Here is a 16793-nt window from a genome sequence, read left to right as displayed (position 1 = left end):
AGACTAGACTAGACTAGACTGTAGACTAGACTAGACCAGACTGAAGACTAGACTGTAGACTGAAGACTAGACTGTAGACTAGACTAGACTGAAGACTAGACTCTAGACTAGACTAGACTGAAGACTAGACTGTAGACTAGACTAGACTAGACTAGACTAGACTGAAGACTAGACTAGACTAGACTAGACTAGACTGAAGACTACACTGTAGACTAGACTAGACTAGACTAGACTAGACTGTAGACTAGACTAGACCAGACTGTAGACTAGACTGTAGACTAGACTAGACTAGACTGTAGACTGTAGACTGTAGACTATAGACTAGACTAGACTAGACTAGACTAGACTAGACAGTAGACTAAGCTGTAGACTAAGATGTAGACTAGACTAGACTAGACTGTAGACTAGACTACTCTAGACTAGACTAGACTAGACTAGACTACACCACACCACACCACACCACACCACACCACACCACACCACACCACACCACACCACACCACACCACACCACACCATACTGTGTGAACAGGCCTTTAATTTATTTCTTTCCCTTTGACTCACTGCTACTTCTATGCTCTTTTTGCATTTTTTCTTTGCACTTCTGGCTGAAATAATGCTGTAACTCTACATTTGTGTGTATGTGTGTGTACTGAAGGGAAAATGATATACAGCAGCTGCATCTGCACCACTCAAGCTGTGGCTGTCCTTCACGACTCGCTGCCCGACCACCATCTTTTCCTCATACCCCCCACCCCTCTCCTCTGCTATCGGCCCTTCCTCTGTCTGACAGTGGGTCAGAACGACAGCCATTAGTTTCAGCATGACAGCAGGATGCGGGTGGCGATATAGGTCTGTCTCCAGCGCACGATGAATAAGTGCGTGTGTCCAAACACACCCGATGCAATATGCATACAGGTGTACATCATTGTCCAGAAATATCAAAGGGGAAGAGGACATTTTCTTTCCGATGATGGAGAGAGCTTGCTTTTAACACTTTAAACTCTTGACTACAACCACATTTTTAATCATTTTAACATGTCCTAAATTTCTAGCCAATGCAGCAATAGGTCTAACAGTAGATTTACCTCCTCGGCCGAAGTTGTTGAGGTCATTGGGTCCTCCAGAACCGCTATTAACAGGCAGACTGGTGGTCGGCCAGGAGTCGGCAAGCCACGGGTACCCCGAATCACTGGCATTCAGCAGACCAGGACGACTGCGGGAAGAGAAACTTGTGAAACTTCATTCTCCATATTGAGTTTCCACACTATTTGTGCAATGAATTTTCATAACTTTCCAACTCATTTGTGATTATTGAATATGGATTTTTAAATATTGATTCAGATTGACTGAGGCAGAATAATTTAATAATAGTGAACTGGTTTGACTGAAAAGAAGAATTTCACTTATGATTGTATGAAAGTTTTATTCATAAGCTCCACAACAACACATGGAATATGTACTTTCATTACAGACAGTGTTGGGGGTAATGCATTACAAGCAATGTGAATTATGTAATAAGATGACTTTTTCAAGTTACTAGTGAAGTAACACGTGAAACTGCTAATTTTTCTAGGGATTTTAAAGAGGATTACCACATTCTTCCAATTTATTCTTATTTGAAACACTATTATTATAGTGGGGTCATCTCAATATTTAGTTTTTCATTGAAACCTGGAAATAAACAGAAATCTTTAGAAGGCATCTTTCATTGTAGATGCATAAGAAACACACAAACTAAACACCCTTGTGTGTGTGCCGACAGACACACACCCTCATTTAACAGATCACCCCTCACTGTAATACAGCATCTTTAGCTCACCAAACTCCTGTGTTTTACAACACACTCCTCCACATCTGACAATCGACTCACATTGGAGGTTTCATTTAACAGGTGTTGTGAGTCTTCCCAAGGGTGTGTGTGGTGTAAAGGCATCATTAAGACTTTAAGCTGTCATGGGTGAGTGCTGTGGGCCATTACAACCACTTTACTGTGCAATCACCTCTCGGATGCTTGTTGCCATGGGCAACAGATGCTGAGGAGAGCTTGTGTTCCAACCTCTCTGTGGTGTTTTTACCCCCTTTCCTTCGTTTTTGTGCTGCTAAGAGCACCATTCCCACAAAAAAAAAATTTTTTTTTTATTCTCTTCAGAATGAGTGTAGATGGAAATAAAGAGCCATTGGTTGTGCCAAGGCTGGGAATGTAACAATAGAGGAATGGAGAATGAGTGGAGAGGTGGATGAATGAAGTGCTCAAGGACTTCCTCATTTTTTCGGCCCACATCTATGTATTTCGCCTTTCATCACTGTTAGAGGAGCAATTTGTGGTCATGGTCACAGACACTCAGAGCAATGCTGGTGCGAATGAGAGATTTTAAAAGAACACAAAGAGCACAAACCAAAAGACATTTTTAAAAGCAAGTCAGTCCACTCGACGGCCATCTTGGTAACGCCCAATAGCCGTTTTCAAGCCATGCAAGTACAGCTCCTATCTACTTGAAATCTCCAAACTGATCACAATCAATCAATACATACTATGGTTCCAAATTGCATTATTGTATTGTACAATTGTATTATTGTTCCAAAAATATAAAACTAAATAAATATATTTTCTGTAATTTACCCACATGTATGTTGTTCAAATTTTTACTACTACTACTAATACTACTATTATTGTTGTTCTTGATAAACAAATAAAATTTAAGTGTTTTAAAAATAAATCTAAATTTAATTTTAACTATAATTCTGTTATGTGCCCACCCAAAGGTATTTCTGATCAATCAATCAATCAATCAATCAATCAATCAATCAATCAATCAATCAATCAATCAATCAATCAATCAATCAATCAATCAATCAATCAATCAATCCAATACTGTGGTTCCAAATTGCATTATTGTATTGTACAATTGTATTATTGTTCCAAAACTAACTAAAAAAATAAATAAATACATGGTTTTGTCATTTACCCACATGCACGTTGTTCCAAAACATAATAAAATAATATTATTAAAATAAACAACAACCATAATAACAATAATAACAATAATAATAATAATAATAATAATAATTATTATTATTATTATATTGTTGTTCCAAATTACATTACTGTATTGTATAATTGTAATATTGTGCACTAAATAAATAAATAAATAAAATTATTATTAAGCAAATAAAAACAAAAATAAATAAAAACTGAAGTGTTTAAAAACTTTTTATATATTTTTTTCATTTACCACCCAAAGGTTTTTTTTTGTTCAAACAAACAAACAAATAGTACTATTGTTTTATATATATATATATATATATATATATATATATATATATATATATATATATATATATATATATATATATTAATATACAAATAAAGTCCACAACCCCTTCTCATGCCAACAAAAAACAACAAAAACAAACAATGGTCCAGCTTATACATCTCACATACACAAAGTTTTCTTGATAGGGATCTATTTCTGTTTAACCGGAGCTGTCGAATAATCTTCCACTGTAAGTGCATTCATGTACACACATATTTCATATATTTTATATAGTGCTTTTCACAATACATATTGTTTAAAAGCAGCATAACAGTGACAATAGGAAAATTCTTATCGAGCTAAAGTTGGTTTCTGATTGAATCACTTCCGTTGTAAAAATTGTTAATTATTACTTTAGAGGCCGCTTAAATGACACCTTTCTTACTGAAGACCGAATACCTTTAATGCATTCTTGCCGTTCGATTCGTTCGTCATGGTTGAACATATATTTAACCCACAATAGCCCTCGCAACTTATAATAAACCCAAAGCTTCATTTGAGTTGAGGCTTCATTTCTGTCAGCTGCCATACTGAACGTTGTAATATCTCCTATGTATTTGACCTCGTTTGACCTGTGTTCAGTCTCCGGCACAAACAAGCTCATCCAGTGACTCATACTGGCATACTGTAGATGTGCATCAAGACACACCAGTCGTCTTTGTCTCTTTTCTTTCTCTATTTCACCGTGACTTTCTCTCTCGTCTCCTCCCACTCCTGCTCTCTGTGGATGTACATTTGCCCTGAGGTGGCTTGTCTCCCTCAGGTCCAGGGAACAGTGTGTGGTTTTTGAAGCCGGGGGCAATATACCGGTAATGGCAGTGTAGCAGCCTGTCGCTCTCTAAGCCACAGGTTTTAATAAGAACCAGCGGATCCCGAATGGAGGGTCTCAGGCTGAGGAGGCGGGGGTCCTGACAGACTAAGCGCCCCCTGATGTGGCAGCTGAATGCCAAAACAGGCCCTCAGGGGGGACGAGTCATTCAAATTGATGGTTCCTCCTAAGACACGTTGACTTTTTATAGGGTAATATGTTGAGGACTTCTCAAACCTTCCCCCTCCGCCTCTGCTTTATTTTTATTTTTTTTCTGTCTGAAAAACAATCCTGTGCCCTCCTCACCTCCTCCGAAATGCTCTTTCCTACCTGTTTACAATCAGGCTCTCTCTACATTTGCTGTTTTTGTTTTGTTTAGCCCTCAGGTGATCTTCACGAGTTACTTTTCGTTCAAAATCTAAATGGAAATCTCAAGTGTTTTAACAATTTACTTTTTAATAAAACATTCCATATTTAAAATAAATGTGCATGTTATTTTAAAGGAAAATATCATATAAAGGAAGATTGTTTCTGCTTCACAGTAAGAAAAAATATGACTTTATTTATCATAATAGTGACTCTGTACAACGGCATTTTCTTATTTACTTTCTTAAATTTAATATTTTTTAAGCTTTTTTATATTTTAAACATCACAGTGTGATTTTATATCTCACAATGTGACTATATTCTCTTATTTATTTACTTAAATTAAAAATTTTATCTCACAATTAACTTGTTTTCCCCCCTTCAAGGCAGAAATGGGCTTCCATAATAACTCTTTCCAATCTCTGAAATGACTTTTCTTCTGACTTTCCATTCTATACTTCAACTGTCATTTTGTGTGGGCGGGGACCAATAATATTAACCAATAATATCACAGATTTGCATTTCACAATCTAATCAAATCAAATCCTGATAAATTACAGCAAGCCCTGCCCAATATTATTTCTGTTTCAAACGAAAGTCGTATTCCTGCAGGTTCTATAACTTTAGCTGAAGTGTTGAGCATTTTGAACAATTTCTGAAAAATATTTTTTCATAATAGTTGATCATGTATTATTGTATATACAAATTGTTAAAGGGTTAGTTCACCCAAAAATGAAAATTCTGTCATTTATTACTCGCCCTCATGCCGTTCCACACCCGTAAGACCTTCGTTAATCTTCGGAACACAAATTAAGATATTTTTGTTGAAATCCGATGACTCAGTGAGGCCTCTATAGCCAGCAATGACATTTCCTCTCTCAAGATCCATAAAGGCACTAAAAACACATTTAAATCAGTTCATGTGAGTTCAGTGGTTCAATATTAATATTATAAAGCGACGAGAATATTTTTGGTGCACCAAAAAAACAAAATAACGACTTATTTAGTGATGGCCGATTTCAAAACACTGCTTCAGGAAGCTTCGGGGCATAATGAATCAGTGTGTCGAATCAGCAGTTCGGAGCGCCAAAGTCATGTGATTTCAGCAGTTTGGTGGTTTGACACGCGATTCGATCATGATTCGACACGCTGATTCATAATGCTCCGAAGCTTCCTGAAGCAGTGTTTTGAAATCGGCCATCACTAAATAAGTCGTTATTTTGTTTTTTTGGTGCACCAAAAATATTCTCGTCGCTTTATAATATTAATATTGAACCACTGAACTCACATGAACTGATTTAAATGTGTTTTTAGTACCTTTATGGATCTTGAGAGAGGAAATGTCATTGCTCCCTATGAAGGCCTCACGGAGCCATCGGATTTCAACTAAAATATCTCAATTTGCATTCCGAAGATTAATGAAGGTCTTACGGGTGTGGAACGGCATGAGGGTGAGTAATAAATGACAGAATTTTCATTTTTTGGTGAACTAACCCTTTAAGTCAAAATGTATCAGTTTGTATAAAAATTAACAAAGACGTTAACATTTACAAGATTAGTATAAAGTGTTTAAGGCCTGTTCACACCAAGGACGACAACTACGATATAGATATATTTCTAAAAATCATTCTAAATATTAAAGAATAGCAGAGTGATAACGGCACAGAGAAAAAATAGCACCGGAATCACTTTCATAAGGATTTTTTTTCAGCTGATGAACAATAAAAACATTGACAGCCAATCAAAATCCACCAGACTTTAAAAAGCTTGAGCATTTAAAGTGGAAGAAGACAAAACTGCACCATGTGCTTATCATAAACAGGTCATTATCGTTTGTTAGTGTGGACGCTAATATAGCTATAGTTATAGGTTAGCTTTATCATGTAAGCTAAATGTGTAGTGAATGCAGTTTCCTTCAAATTGAAGAGTGGGTAAATTGAGCGAGCCAGAAAAACGGACGTTTCATGAGTTTGACTTTGATTTCTCTTGTAAACAAGCACATGCATACTCTCCACCAGCCCTCACAGGGATCATTTGTAAGTGTTGGGTGATGATGATGTTGACTGTGGTAACGGCGGCTCTGTCCTTGCATTCATCTTCTCCCGTGCGAGATGATTAGATTGAGAAATATCGTTTTCGCGGGCATATTTCTGCCCTGCAAATCACCGGGAGCGGGGCCAGGGGCCTCATCCCAGCCCTGACACCAGCCCTGAATCCCTCTCCTCAGACAGCAAGAGCGCACTGTGGCCTTGAGACCAAAGAGATTTGATTTGGCTCCATTTTTCCCTGCCACGCTCCTAGACACGCGCGCAACTGTGAAATACAACCTCGCAGCGCGTCTGTGAGGATCGTCGTAAACAAGCCGAGTGAGCAATATTAATCCCAATCCTACTTCATAAATCAGACGGCCTTTACAGGCCCACACGCCCTCCAATACAGCGGCAGAAAGAGAGAGAACGTGAGAGAGACTGAACTAAAAGCCTGCACATTAAATTATGCTTAAAGCACGCTGAAACATGCATTTGCTTTTCGGATTTACATTAGCTGGAGGATGCTGTCGCTTGCTTTGAGCATAGTGAAAATCTAATATACACACAAACATGCCTGTATAAACATATAGATCTGAAAGAAAGAAGCTTTGAAAAAAAAAAAAAAAATTACGTACTATTTACTAGGGGTGTAGCGATATATTGTGACACGATATATATTGTAATACAAAAATGCAACAATATCATATCGTGGATAGTGACAATATGTGTTGTGCATAGTTCACCCAAAATAAAAATTACTGTGATGAAAAAAAATCAAGTTTACAGAGTTTTAGTGTCAGTACTACTTTAAACTACTATATATAATGTTGAATATAATGTATAATAATGCAATGGGGGAATATTTGTGGGTCCTGATAATGCCAAATATCTTATGTTACCAGTAGTGGCCTACATTATTTTAAATATATCTAGTCAGTGATAGAGTGCAAACATTTTAATCTAAAATAAATCTGTTTCTGCGTTAGAATCATGAGTATTCTGGTGTCACCATTGCCCTGTGCATTGGGTTACCAAAACCAAGTCCAAGCCTATTCATTTCCACCCAATGTAATACCAAATTTAGCATTTTAATCAACAGTTAATTTTTTTGTTAACCTTTTACCATACGTCTTGGAGTATCGCAATAATATTGTATCGTGAGTTCAGTATCGTGATATGTATCAAATCGAATGACATGTATGGTATGTATCGAATGACATGAGGGTATCGTTACACCCCATCTATTTACACATGGTAGGGTGCAGGTGTAAAATTCGTAACATTTTGAAATTACAAACATTTTCATGAATCCAAAAATGTACGTCAGAATGGCTTTAAGAACGATTTACACAAATATTTTTTCATGAATGAGGCCTATTGTGTGAATAATATGTAATCATGCAATCAATTAAAAAGCAACTGTAGTCTGATTACGAGTATTAAGTAAGCAATAAGGTACAAGAGGCTGTTCTGTATCGTGAATAAGTCACGGCTGAAGGGCGCTGTTAGGCACAACGTGAAGCGGAGTGCCTGCAACCCCTTCAGCCGTGACTTATAAAAGCAATAATGTTATAAAACCTTATTCCTTTTATAAAACGGTTACCACACAACACAAATATTAAAACCAGAAATATGCATCAGATATATGTATCTTTCACTAAAAGCCTTCCTTCCGCCGGAAAAAAATAGTCCCTGACTGTGAACAGCAACAGAAGTTACATTATTATGCCATTAAATGGCGGCAAAGACTGTCTTTATGAGTGTGTCAGTCAGTAACAATAACTTTTGAAAAGACTGAATTGTTGTGCACACGGAACAAGATGCAACTGACAAATGCTTTGACTAGTGCTGTCAGTCATGGGAAAACCCCTTAACTGTTAAAAGGACAAGATAATACATCATTTAAACAGATGTTTCATTATGAACATTGGACTGACCTGAAGAAAAATGCTAAATCTCAATGCAGGTTCTACATTCGCTCATTCGATCTCTTTCTCACAGTACTCTTCTACACGATACAGTAAGCTTCAATGAACAATATCAATTGAGAACATACAGTTTACATTGCTAAGAGTGGTTGCTAAGGGTGTTGTGTAGTGATACACTGAACCGTTGGGTGAAGCGGTCATAGCCGTGTTTTATCGTAAATGAAACACAGCTATTGACCAATCAGAATCAAGGACAGGAACTAACTGTTTTATAAAACCTAAAATAATCTAGTTACAAGTACTTAATTTTTGAAATCTGATTACATAATCCAGATTACATGTAATCAGTTACTTTCCAGAATGTGTGTGTGTGTGTTTTGTGGGAGCCACAAAAAAGAAAAGGAATACATTTACTAAGAAAGAAATAAAAAAGGAAAAAAAGGAAGAAAAAAAAAGAAAAAAAGAAAGCATGTAAGAAAAAAACTGCCATTATCAGTTTCCATCAGTTCAAGGCCTGACCAATATGCCGCCTATTCATCTTCCATGAATCATTTATTCTGTGATCGATTAAGCGTAATTGTTCAGTACAAGCAATTAGGCAGCAGCCAATGAGGAGCTGCAGAAACAGACGCGGCTTCATTTGCCATTGTCTAATTAATGCAATAAACAAAGACTGTAACAAATGAACACATTCTCCTGTTCACCCATCATCTCTTCAGGAATTTTAGTCATGGGGATTCATCCCGATCTGACAGAAGAAGGCAGATCAAGTGTTCTGATGCATGTAGAGCACCTTCACAGCATAAACCCACTTTTGGTAACACTTTCTATGAAGACAGTATATATAATGCATTATATTATGGTCCTGGATACTGATTGGTCAATACATACATCACTGCATTAAATTCATTAAATATATATCATTAAAAAATAAAAAATAAATAAACTATATGTATGAATGTGTGTGTATATATATATATATATATATATATATATATATACCACAAATTTCCATTTACACATTATTTTATTAAACATAAAATAAACCATATGGTCAAGCAAAAGGGTGAATTTGTTTAATAAAATAATGTGTAAATGGAAATTTGTGACATATAGTTATATACACTCTAAAAAATGCTGGGTTAAATATGGACAAACCCAGGGATTGGGTTGCTTTCACCCAGCCATTTTTTTCAACCAATTTTTTTTAGTCAGCAATATAGTAATATAGTAAAAGGCATTTTTTTGCTCACCCCCAAATAGAGGCAAATTTGTGGGGTATTTTATGCTGAAACCTGACCAGACCAGAGACTTATATTACATTTTGTGAAAGAGGGCATAATAGGTGCACTTTAACCCAACCTGCTGGGTTTGTCCATATTTAACCCAACTTGGGTTGTTTTTAACCCAGCATTTTTTAAAGTGTATATAGTTTTAAACAATATTACCGCTATTTTAATTTCAAAGAAAATATAAGCAATAAGACAGCTTTTTACTATACATTCATAATGCTTTACAAAACAGCTTAGAATTATTATGAATATGTATGATGACTTATATATGACAGGTTAAAATGAGAAAAAGGCATTGTCAATGGCTTTATAATGTATCACATACACAGACCTCATAGAGTTACCAAAAATGACTGTCTTAATTGAGATCTACAGAGGTAAGTGCTTATCTCTTATCTCTGGGGTGCTATATAGCTAAAGACAAGGTATCACTATTAAAAAAATACAATTGGACGTCCTTTTTGATTAGATACAAGACCCATGGGATCTGGAATGGAATCTTCAAATCAATCAGCAGAACTTCACTTCCTGCAGGGGAATCAGGTGACACTTGCTGGGGCTTTAATTTCAGCTTCTAAAACACCTTCAATCTATAGATACAGCGGCAGAGACAATGAGAGGACGTGTGGGTGTGTGGAATTAATACAAAAAAGATCCACAAACTTTCTGAGTAAATGTGGCCTGTCGGGTTTGATAAAAGACACCCGGGCACAAAAAAGACAGACCTTCCATTCCTGTCCGACTGGTGTCATTCAAACGAACCCTTACTCTCCTTTCCGCCCCCTTAAAAAAAAATGAAGCTTGCCGGAAGATTCCGGAAGGGTTAGTCTAGGCTCTCCCTGGGGTAATTATTTTTACATTATTACACATGCTCATATTCCAGCCGCCCAGCTGAGGTGACAGGCAAATTTATCACTGCGGGGGTCCGTACAGGCAGCGGGGCGAGGGGGGGCTGACAAATGATAAAATAAAACCCCTCTCTGCTTAAATTGTTCCTGCTAATTCTTTTTGGGGGGTGAGATTTATGAGCGGCTAGCCGTCCGTGAAGGGAGATGTGCGGAGATTTGTGTGTGTACGTACAGTATGTGTGTGTCTGACAGAATGTAGGGTACACAAACAGGCAGAGCTCATATTTTTATCCATCAGTCACATGATGATATCAGAGCGAGCTTGATGTCTAAGCGCATACTTGCTGTGGGTGCATGCTTTAGTTTGATCTGTTGATTAAACTGGGTGTTCGTGGGTACATACAGTACCTCTTGCATCAAAAAAGTTCTTATATGACAAAAATCTTCAGTTGAATGTTTAACTAAATGTTATTAAATTTTAATATTAGACATTAACGTATTTAAAATAATTTAATATAGCCTATATTTTAATTTATTATAAACTATAAGCTATTCAATTGATATTTAATGTATATTTTGAATAGATTATTGTTTATATTATATATATATATATATATATATATATATATATATATAATTATATATAATTTTAAAATCGATGTACATAAAATTTTTAATGTATATATACAATTATTTTAAATAAGTTAACAAGGTCTAATATTATAATTATTATATATTTTTATAATTTAATATATAAACAAAATGTAATAATAAATAAATGTAAAATTAATTTATTGTACAATTAAACAATTTTTTTAATTTTATTTAAGTCTCAAAAATATTTTATTTTAATGTAATAAAATATGTTTTATAAACAAAATCTAGAGTTCAATATTTATCTAAATGTTTATATTAAATTATAATATTATACTTTACATTAAATAATGTATATTTTAATTCACTGTATATATATATATATATACACACACACACACACACACACACACACTTACAAATATAAACATATATAATAAAAAATATATATATATAAACAAATACACATATATATGCATATAAATGAAAAAAATATATAAAATGTATTATGTATATAATATTGTAATACATTAAAATATATATTAAACATACAATATTATTAAAATGTATATATAACTTTAATATAAAATATTATATAGTAGATAAATTATAAAATACATAATATTGTCTTTATTACTGATGCATGGACCCCCGTTGAAGACCCTCATAGTGCTGAGTATTAAGAATACTATTATTTTAATATTGATGTATATAAATATTTTAATGTATATAAAATTATTTTAAATAAGTTAACAAGGCCTAATATTATAATTATTATGTATTTTTATAATTTAATATATAAACAAAATGTAATAATAAATAAATGTAAAATTGATTTATTGTACAATTAAATTTTTTTTTAATTTTATTTAAGTCTATTGTGTATTTTAATGTAATCAATTATAATGTTTTATAAACAAAATCTAGAGTTCAATATTTATCTAAATGTTTATATTAAATTATATTATACTTTACATTAAATAATGTATATTTTAATTCACTGTATAAACACACACACACACACACACACACACACAACACACACACACACACACACACACACACACTTACATATATAAACATATATAATAAAAAATATATAAACAAATACACATATATATGCATATAAATGAAAAAAAAATATATAAAATGTATAATGTATATAATATTGTAATACATTAAAATATATATTAAACATACAATATTATTAAAATGTATATATAATTTTAATATAAAATATTATATAGTAGATAAATTATAGAATACATAATATTGTCTTTATTACTGATGCATGGACCCCCTGTTGAAGACCCTCATAGTGCTGAGTATTAAGAATATATCTGGTTGAATTGTTTATTTAAATTTGAAATAACTGTATTAATGGTTATGCAAAGAATTGTTCCACACTGATGAACTCTACTGTGACTTTTAGAAGGTTAATCAAGCCGTTGACCCATGAGAAATGGTTGTGTGCCACAAGAGCTCTCACGGAAACCTACAGAAACAACCTTTCAGTTCTCTCCTCTGGAGCGTCTCTCAAGATGAATTTCTAATAGTGCAGGGATGGCGCGAACCCTTAAAAGCGGAGTACGGGTTGGAAGACGACTGCCTTGTAGAGGATAATGGTTTTGATGACCTTCCAGGGGATGATGGACAGAATATGAATGAGGTTTGGAATTGAGGGGCTGGTCTTTGAAGGTTAAAGGCAGGTGATTGGCACAAAGATAATAACCAGCGCTGTTTTGTGGCATGCCAAGGAAAAACAAGGGGAAACGAGAGAGTGGATGACAGGAATCTTACCTCCCGTTGCTCATCAAGCCTCCATCAACACGCTGGAACGTCACTGGGGTCAGAAAGAGGGTAGAAAACAGAGAGAAAGAGCAAGAGAGAGAGAGAGAAAGAAACTGAGTCATTGTAACATCATAACAAACTCACAAAAATTATATCTCTTATGCATCATTCTCATTCTAATTAACGGTTTTTAAACATGATTCCACACTGACAAGTTAAAAACAGCGGGAACTGATTAAGAAATAAAAAGTGTTATCGTAATTTTGTGAAAAAGTGATTGAATTGCTCAGAGCACACATTAGATGAACATGCACAATGAATTTATGAAATCAAAGCATCCTGACACTTTATCTCCATGATTTTCTATTTTTTCCCCTGAGTTTTGTCTTCATATTCTTGCCAAAAGAAAGCAACTGAAACAAAAAAGTGTGCAAAAAGAAAGACAGAATGGATGGATGACTGATAAAAAGGAGACTAAATCAGGTGTACTTATTTAGTAAGCACTCATTTTGAAAACACTTTCACCCAAAGTAACACAAAGTGCCTTGCTCAAGTGCACAACAGCAAGTGCACTCGCTCCTTGCAGGGATCAAACCGGGAACTTTTTGATTCCAGAACATATTTTGAAGAATGTTTTTGTCCATTCAATGAATGTAAATGGGGTGTAAAACAATACTGAATCCCACTGTGTGTATTCAGTATTATTTATTTATTTATTTATTTTTTAAACAAACATCTTTTAGAATAAATTTTAAAGTAAATTAATACAGAATTTTCATTTTCCCTTTTAATTTTCCATCTAATCTATGAATACGATCCTCAACTGGATGGAACTGAAATAAATACTTTGAATGTTGCGATCCTATCGGACTTATGATAGCATCCTGAGTCGTAACAAAGCACTGTTCGCCAGAGGAGGACTGGCCCCCCGACTAAGCCTGGTTTCTCCCAAGGTTTTTTTCTCCATTTTAAGACCTACTTGCCATTTGTTTGCCACCTGATGTCACCTGTTGGAGTTTGGGTTCCTTGCCGCTGTCGCCTTTGGCTTGCTTAGTTGGGGACACTTGACATTTGACTTGACATTTGATATTCAACAGTGCTTTGCATCTGCCTGCATTGACACTATTCTTGAAGAGCTGCTGTGCAGCCAAAATTATGTACAAGTTATCAATGTTAAGCTGCTTCGACACAATCTACATTGTAAAAAGCGCTATATAAATAAAGGTGACTTGACTTGACTAAGCATTCACACTTATTTAACAAATATCACATAAACTAATCCAGAGTGACTCTTGGTGTGTTTAGACATCCTGCAGAGAATCTGAGGCCATGTTCACTCAGGTGCAGAATACAGTCCTGTATTTGAGTCCTTGATACAGTTACGTACACACACATTTCAGTTATTTAGTGGAGTGACAACCGCATTCTATAACCAAACTCACACCCGTAAATTTTTAGGATTCACAACCACGTTCTCGGAAAACCTGAGTGTGTGAACGGAACCGGACAGGATAATGTCATGTCATGTCTTGTTTTGGTATTGTTTCATGTTCACAGTTTATGGTTTGTTTTCATTGTTATGCTTTGTTTGTTTTCCTTGTTTGCCATGTGTTTTGTCATGTGATTCCATTGCCCTCATGTGTTCATGTCACGTGCTTCCCCTGTCTCATGTGTCATGTTCTGATTGGTTGTTATTGTCATGTGATTTCAGTTCTGTCTTGCCATTGGTCCTTTGTCTTCATTGTTCACAGGTGTTCCCTGTTTGTCATTAGTCCCTTTGTATAAATAGGCCTCATGTTTCATTGTTGTCTTGTCTAGCTTTGTTTATATGTAACCTGCTTTTGTGTCGTGTCGTGTCGTGTCGTGTCGTGTCGTGTCGTGTCGTGTCGTGTCGTGTCGTGTCGTGTCGTGTCGTGTCGTGTCGTGTCGTGTCGAGTCTTTGTTTATGTTCATGTTTGTACTTTGGATCTATATTAAAACTGCACTTGGGTTCTAAACTACGCTCACCTCCAGTGGACTTCCCCTCCGTTACAGATAACTAGTTGTCTGTTGCGTCAGACAGCAGCCACATTTCCATTACAGATTTGCGCAAAACTTTTTTGACATTTTCTAAATTTCGATAAAAACGATTGCGAAATGATGGCGTTTCCATTAACCAATGTTTTTTTTTTTTTCTCTCGTGTTAAGTCATTCCAGAAATCATGACAATGGATGTTGGTAGGTTTATGTATATCCCAGCCACTGCACTAGCCATTATTTTTAATCAAAAGAGATGTAGGCATGTTATCCAAGCATTTATGGCAAGGAAAGCCCCTTATACTTGGGAGCGGCCACGTTTCTGGCCGTTTCTCCCTCCTATCTGCTTCGAGGTCTTGATAAATTCAAATTGTGGCATTTCTTTGTTGTTTAGAATCCAGTAATCCCATAATACTTTTGTCTTTTATGAGAACTCTCATCTTCTGTCCAAACATACCGCGCAATCTTTAAAGAATGATCGACTTTTACATGTAGTAAACATTTACAAAACTATTTCCATTGCAGTTTTGCGAAATATTTATTTTTTGGATTGCCTGAAAAACCACCTCATGTGAGCATAAAAACTTTTTTGCAATATATGGGAGTTTTTGCAAAATTGGATGTTTCCAAGGAGTGTATTTTCAATTTGCGCAATTTAAAGGGTAATGGAAACGCAGCTAGTGTGAGTGAGTTGATCTGCAGTGTAGAGGTCTGTGAGGGATATATTTTCCCAATCCCGCTCCTGCCTTGTCTGGCTATCACCAGACCAAGCTCAATTTAAAATTGAACATTGGTCTGGGGAGTTTGCTATGTATTTCCTACTGCACAAGAGGCGTGATCAACGAGCATTATTCACGCAATTGGATAGTCCTTCAACCAATCAGATCAACGATCCGGGTGACGTACTTTTGCAGAGCGATGCGAAAACTCCAGACAGGCTTAGTTTGTATTGGTTTGTAGCATTGATCAGCGGTTTGCAGAAGCAGCAATGGCATCGAGCGATTTTTGCAGGTTGTGCAAAAAATACATGAAAGTGAGTGGTATTTACACCCACTCGAGCGATTTGTTTGCTAAAGAAGTCATTTAGCATCGTTGAGAGGTTAAAAGGAATTGGATTGACGGTCGTGCGAGAGACGTCATCGTGTTATACCCGCCCAGAGCCATAGAAAGAGCTCTGTACCCGCCAATAGCGAGCAAGGTGGATAAGCCAGTCTGTGATTGGTTCCTGCAAAAGTGTAACAGATGCAGCAGAAATGAATGTACGGGTTTCCAGACTGAGTTGCCGGGCGAAATCAAATCACCGGCAGATCAGGCTGGGTTTACCCAGTCTAGCTCCTGCCCACTCCTGCAAGATTATGTACCGCTTCCGCCAAAAACTTTAACGTTTTTCCTGTTCCCACCCGCAAAACCCTGTAGGAAGAGGTCTACACTACAGCTGCTCCTGTCAAATTTGTGTTTTACATGCGACTCAGAAAAGCTGCGGTTGGTTGATGCAGATTTGACGGACAAACTCGCAGCTCAATTGGACTAATGTCATGTCTAAAGCGATGAGGCTTCGCCATCGTCCTGAGCCATGGACGTCGCCATAAAACTGAAAAGCCTCATCGCTTCATCTTTGATATTATTTTGGTCACTGTTACTATAGTTACTGGTATGGCTTGACTCCAGTTGTACATTCGAGACGCTACTGTAAGTTGCTGTGTGAACGAAACATTTCGAGACTCAAACCTATAAGTAAATGCGGTTGTCAATCCCAAAAACTGACAGTGCGAACGCAGCCAATCTGAATTAAAATAGTGACATT

General features: G+C 35.9%; 1 protein-coding gene across 1 annotated transcript in view; it reads right to left on the bottom strand.

The window, feature by feature from the left end:
- Nucleotides 1-16793, bottom strand: part of robo2 (roundabout, axon guidance receptor, homolog 2 (Drosophila)) — a 557168-nt gene that overhangs the window by 21460 nt on the left and 518915 nt on the right. The window contains 2 exon segments of the mRNA XM_048160953.1: nt 1088-1215; nt 12983-13025. Coding sequence (XP_048016910.1) covers nt 1088-1215; nt 12983-13025 — 171 coding nt within the window.

The sequence above is a fragment of the Megalobrama amblycephala genome, linkage group LG16 (assembly GCF_018812025.1).
Source record: "Megalobrama amblycephala isolate DHTTF-2021 linkage group LG16, ASM1881202v1, whole genome shotgun sequence".
NCBI lineage: Eukaryota > Metazoa > Chordata > Actinopteri > Cypriniformes > Xenocyprididae > Megalobrama > Megalobrama amblycephala.
The sequence above is the reverse complement of the archived record's forward strand: the minus strand, read 5'-3'. Positions and strand labels throughout refer to the sequence as shown.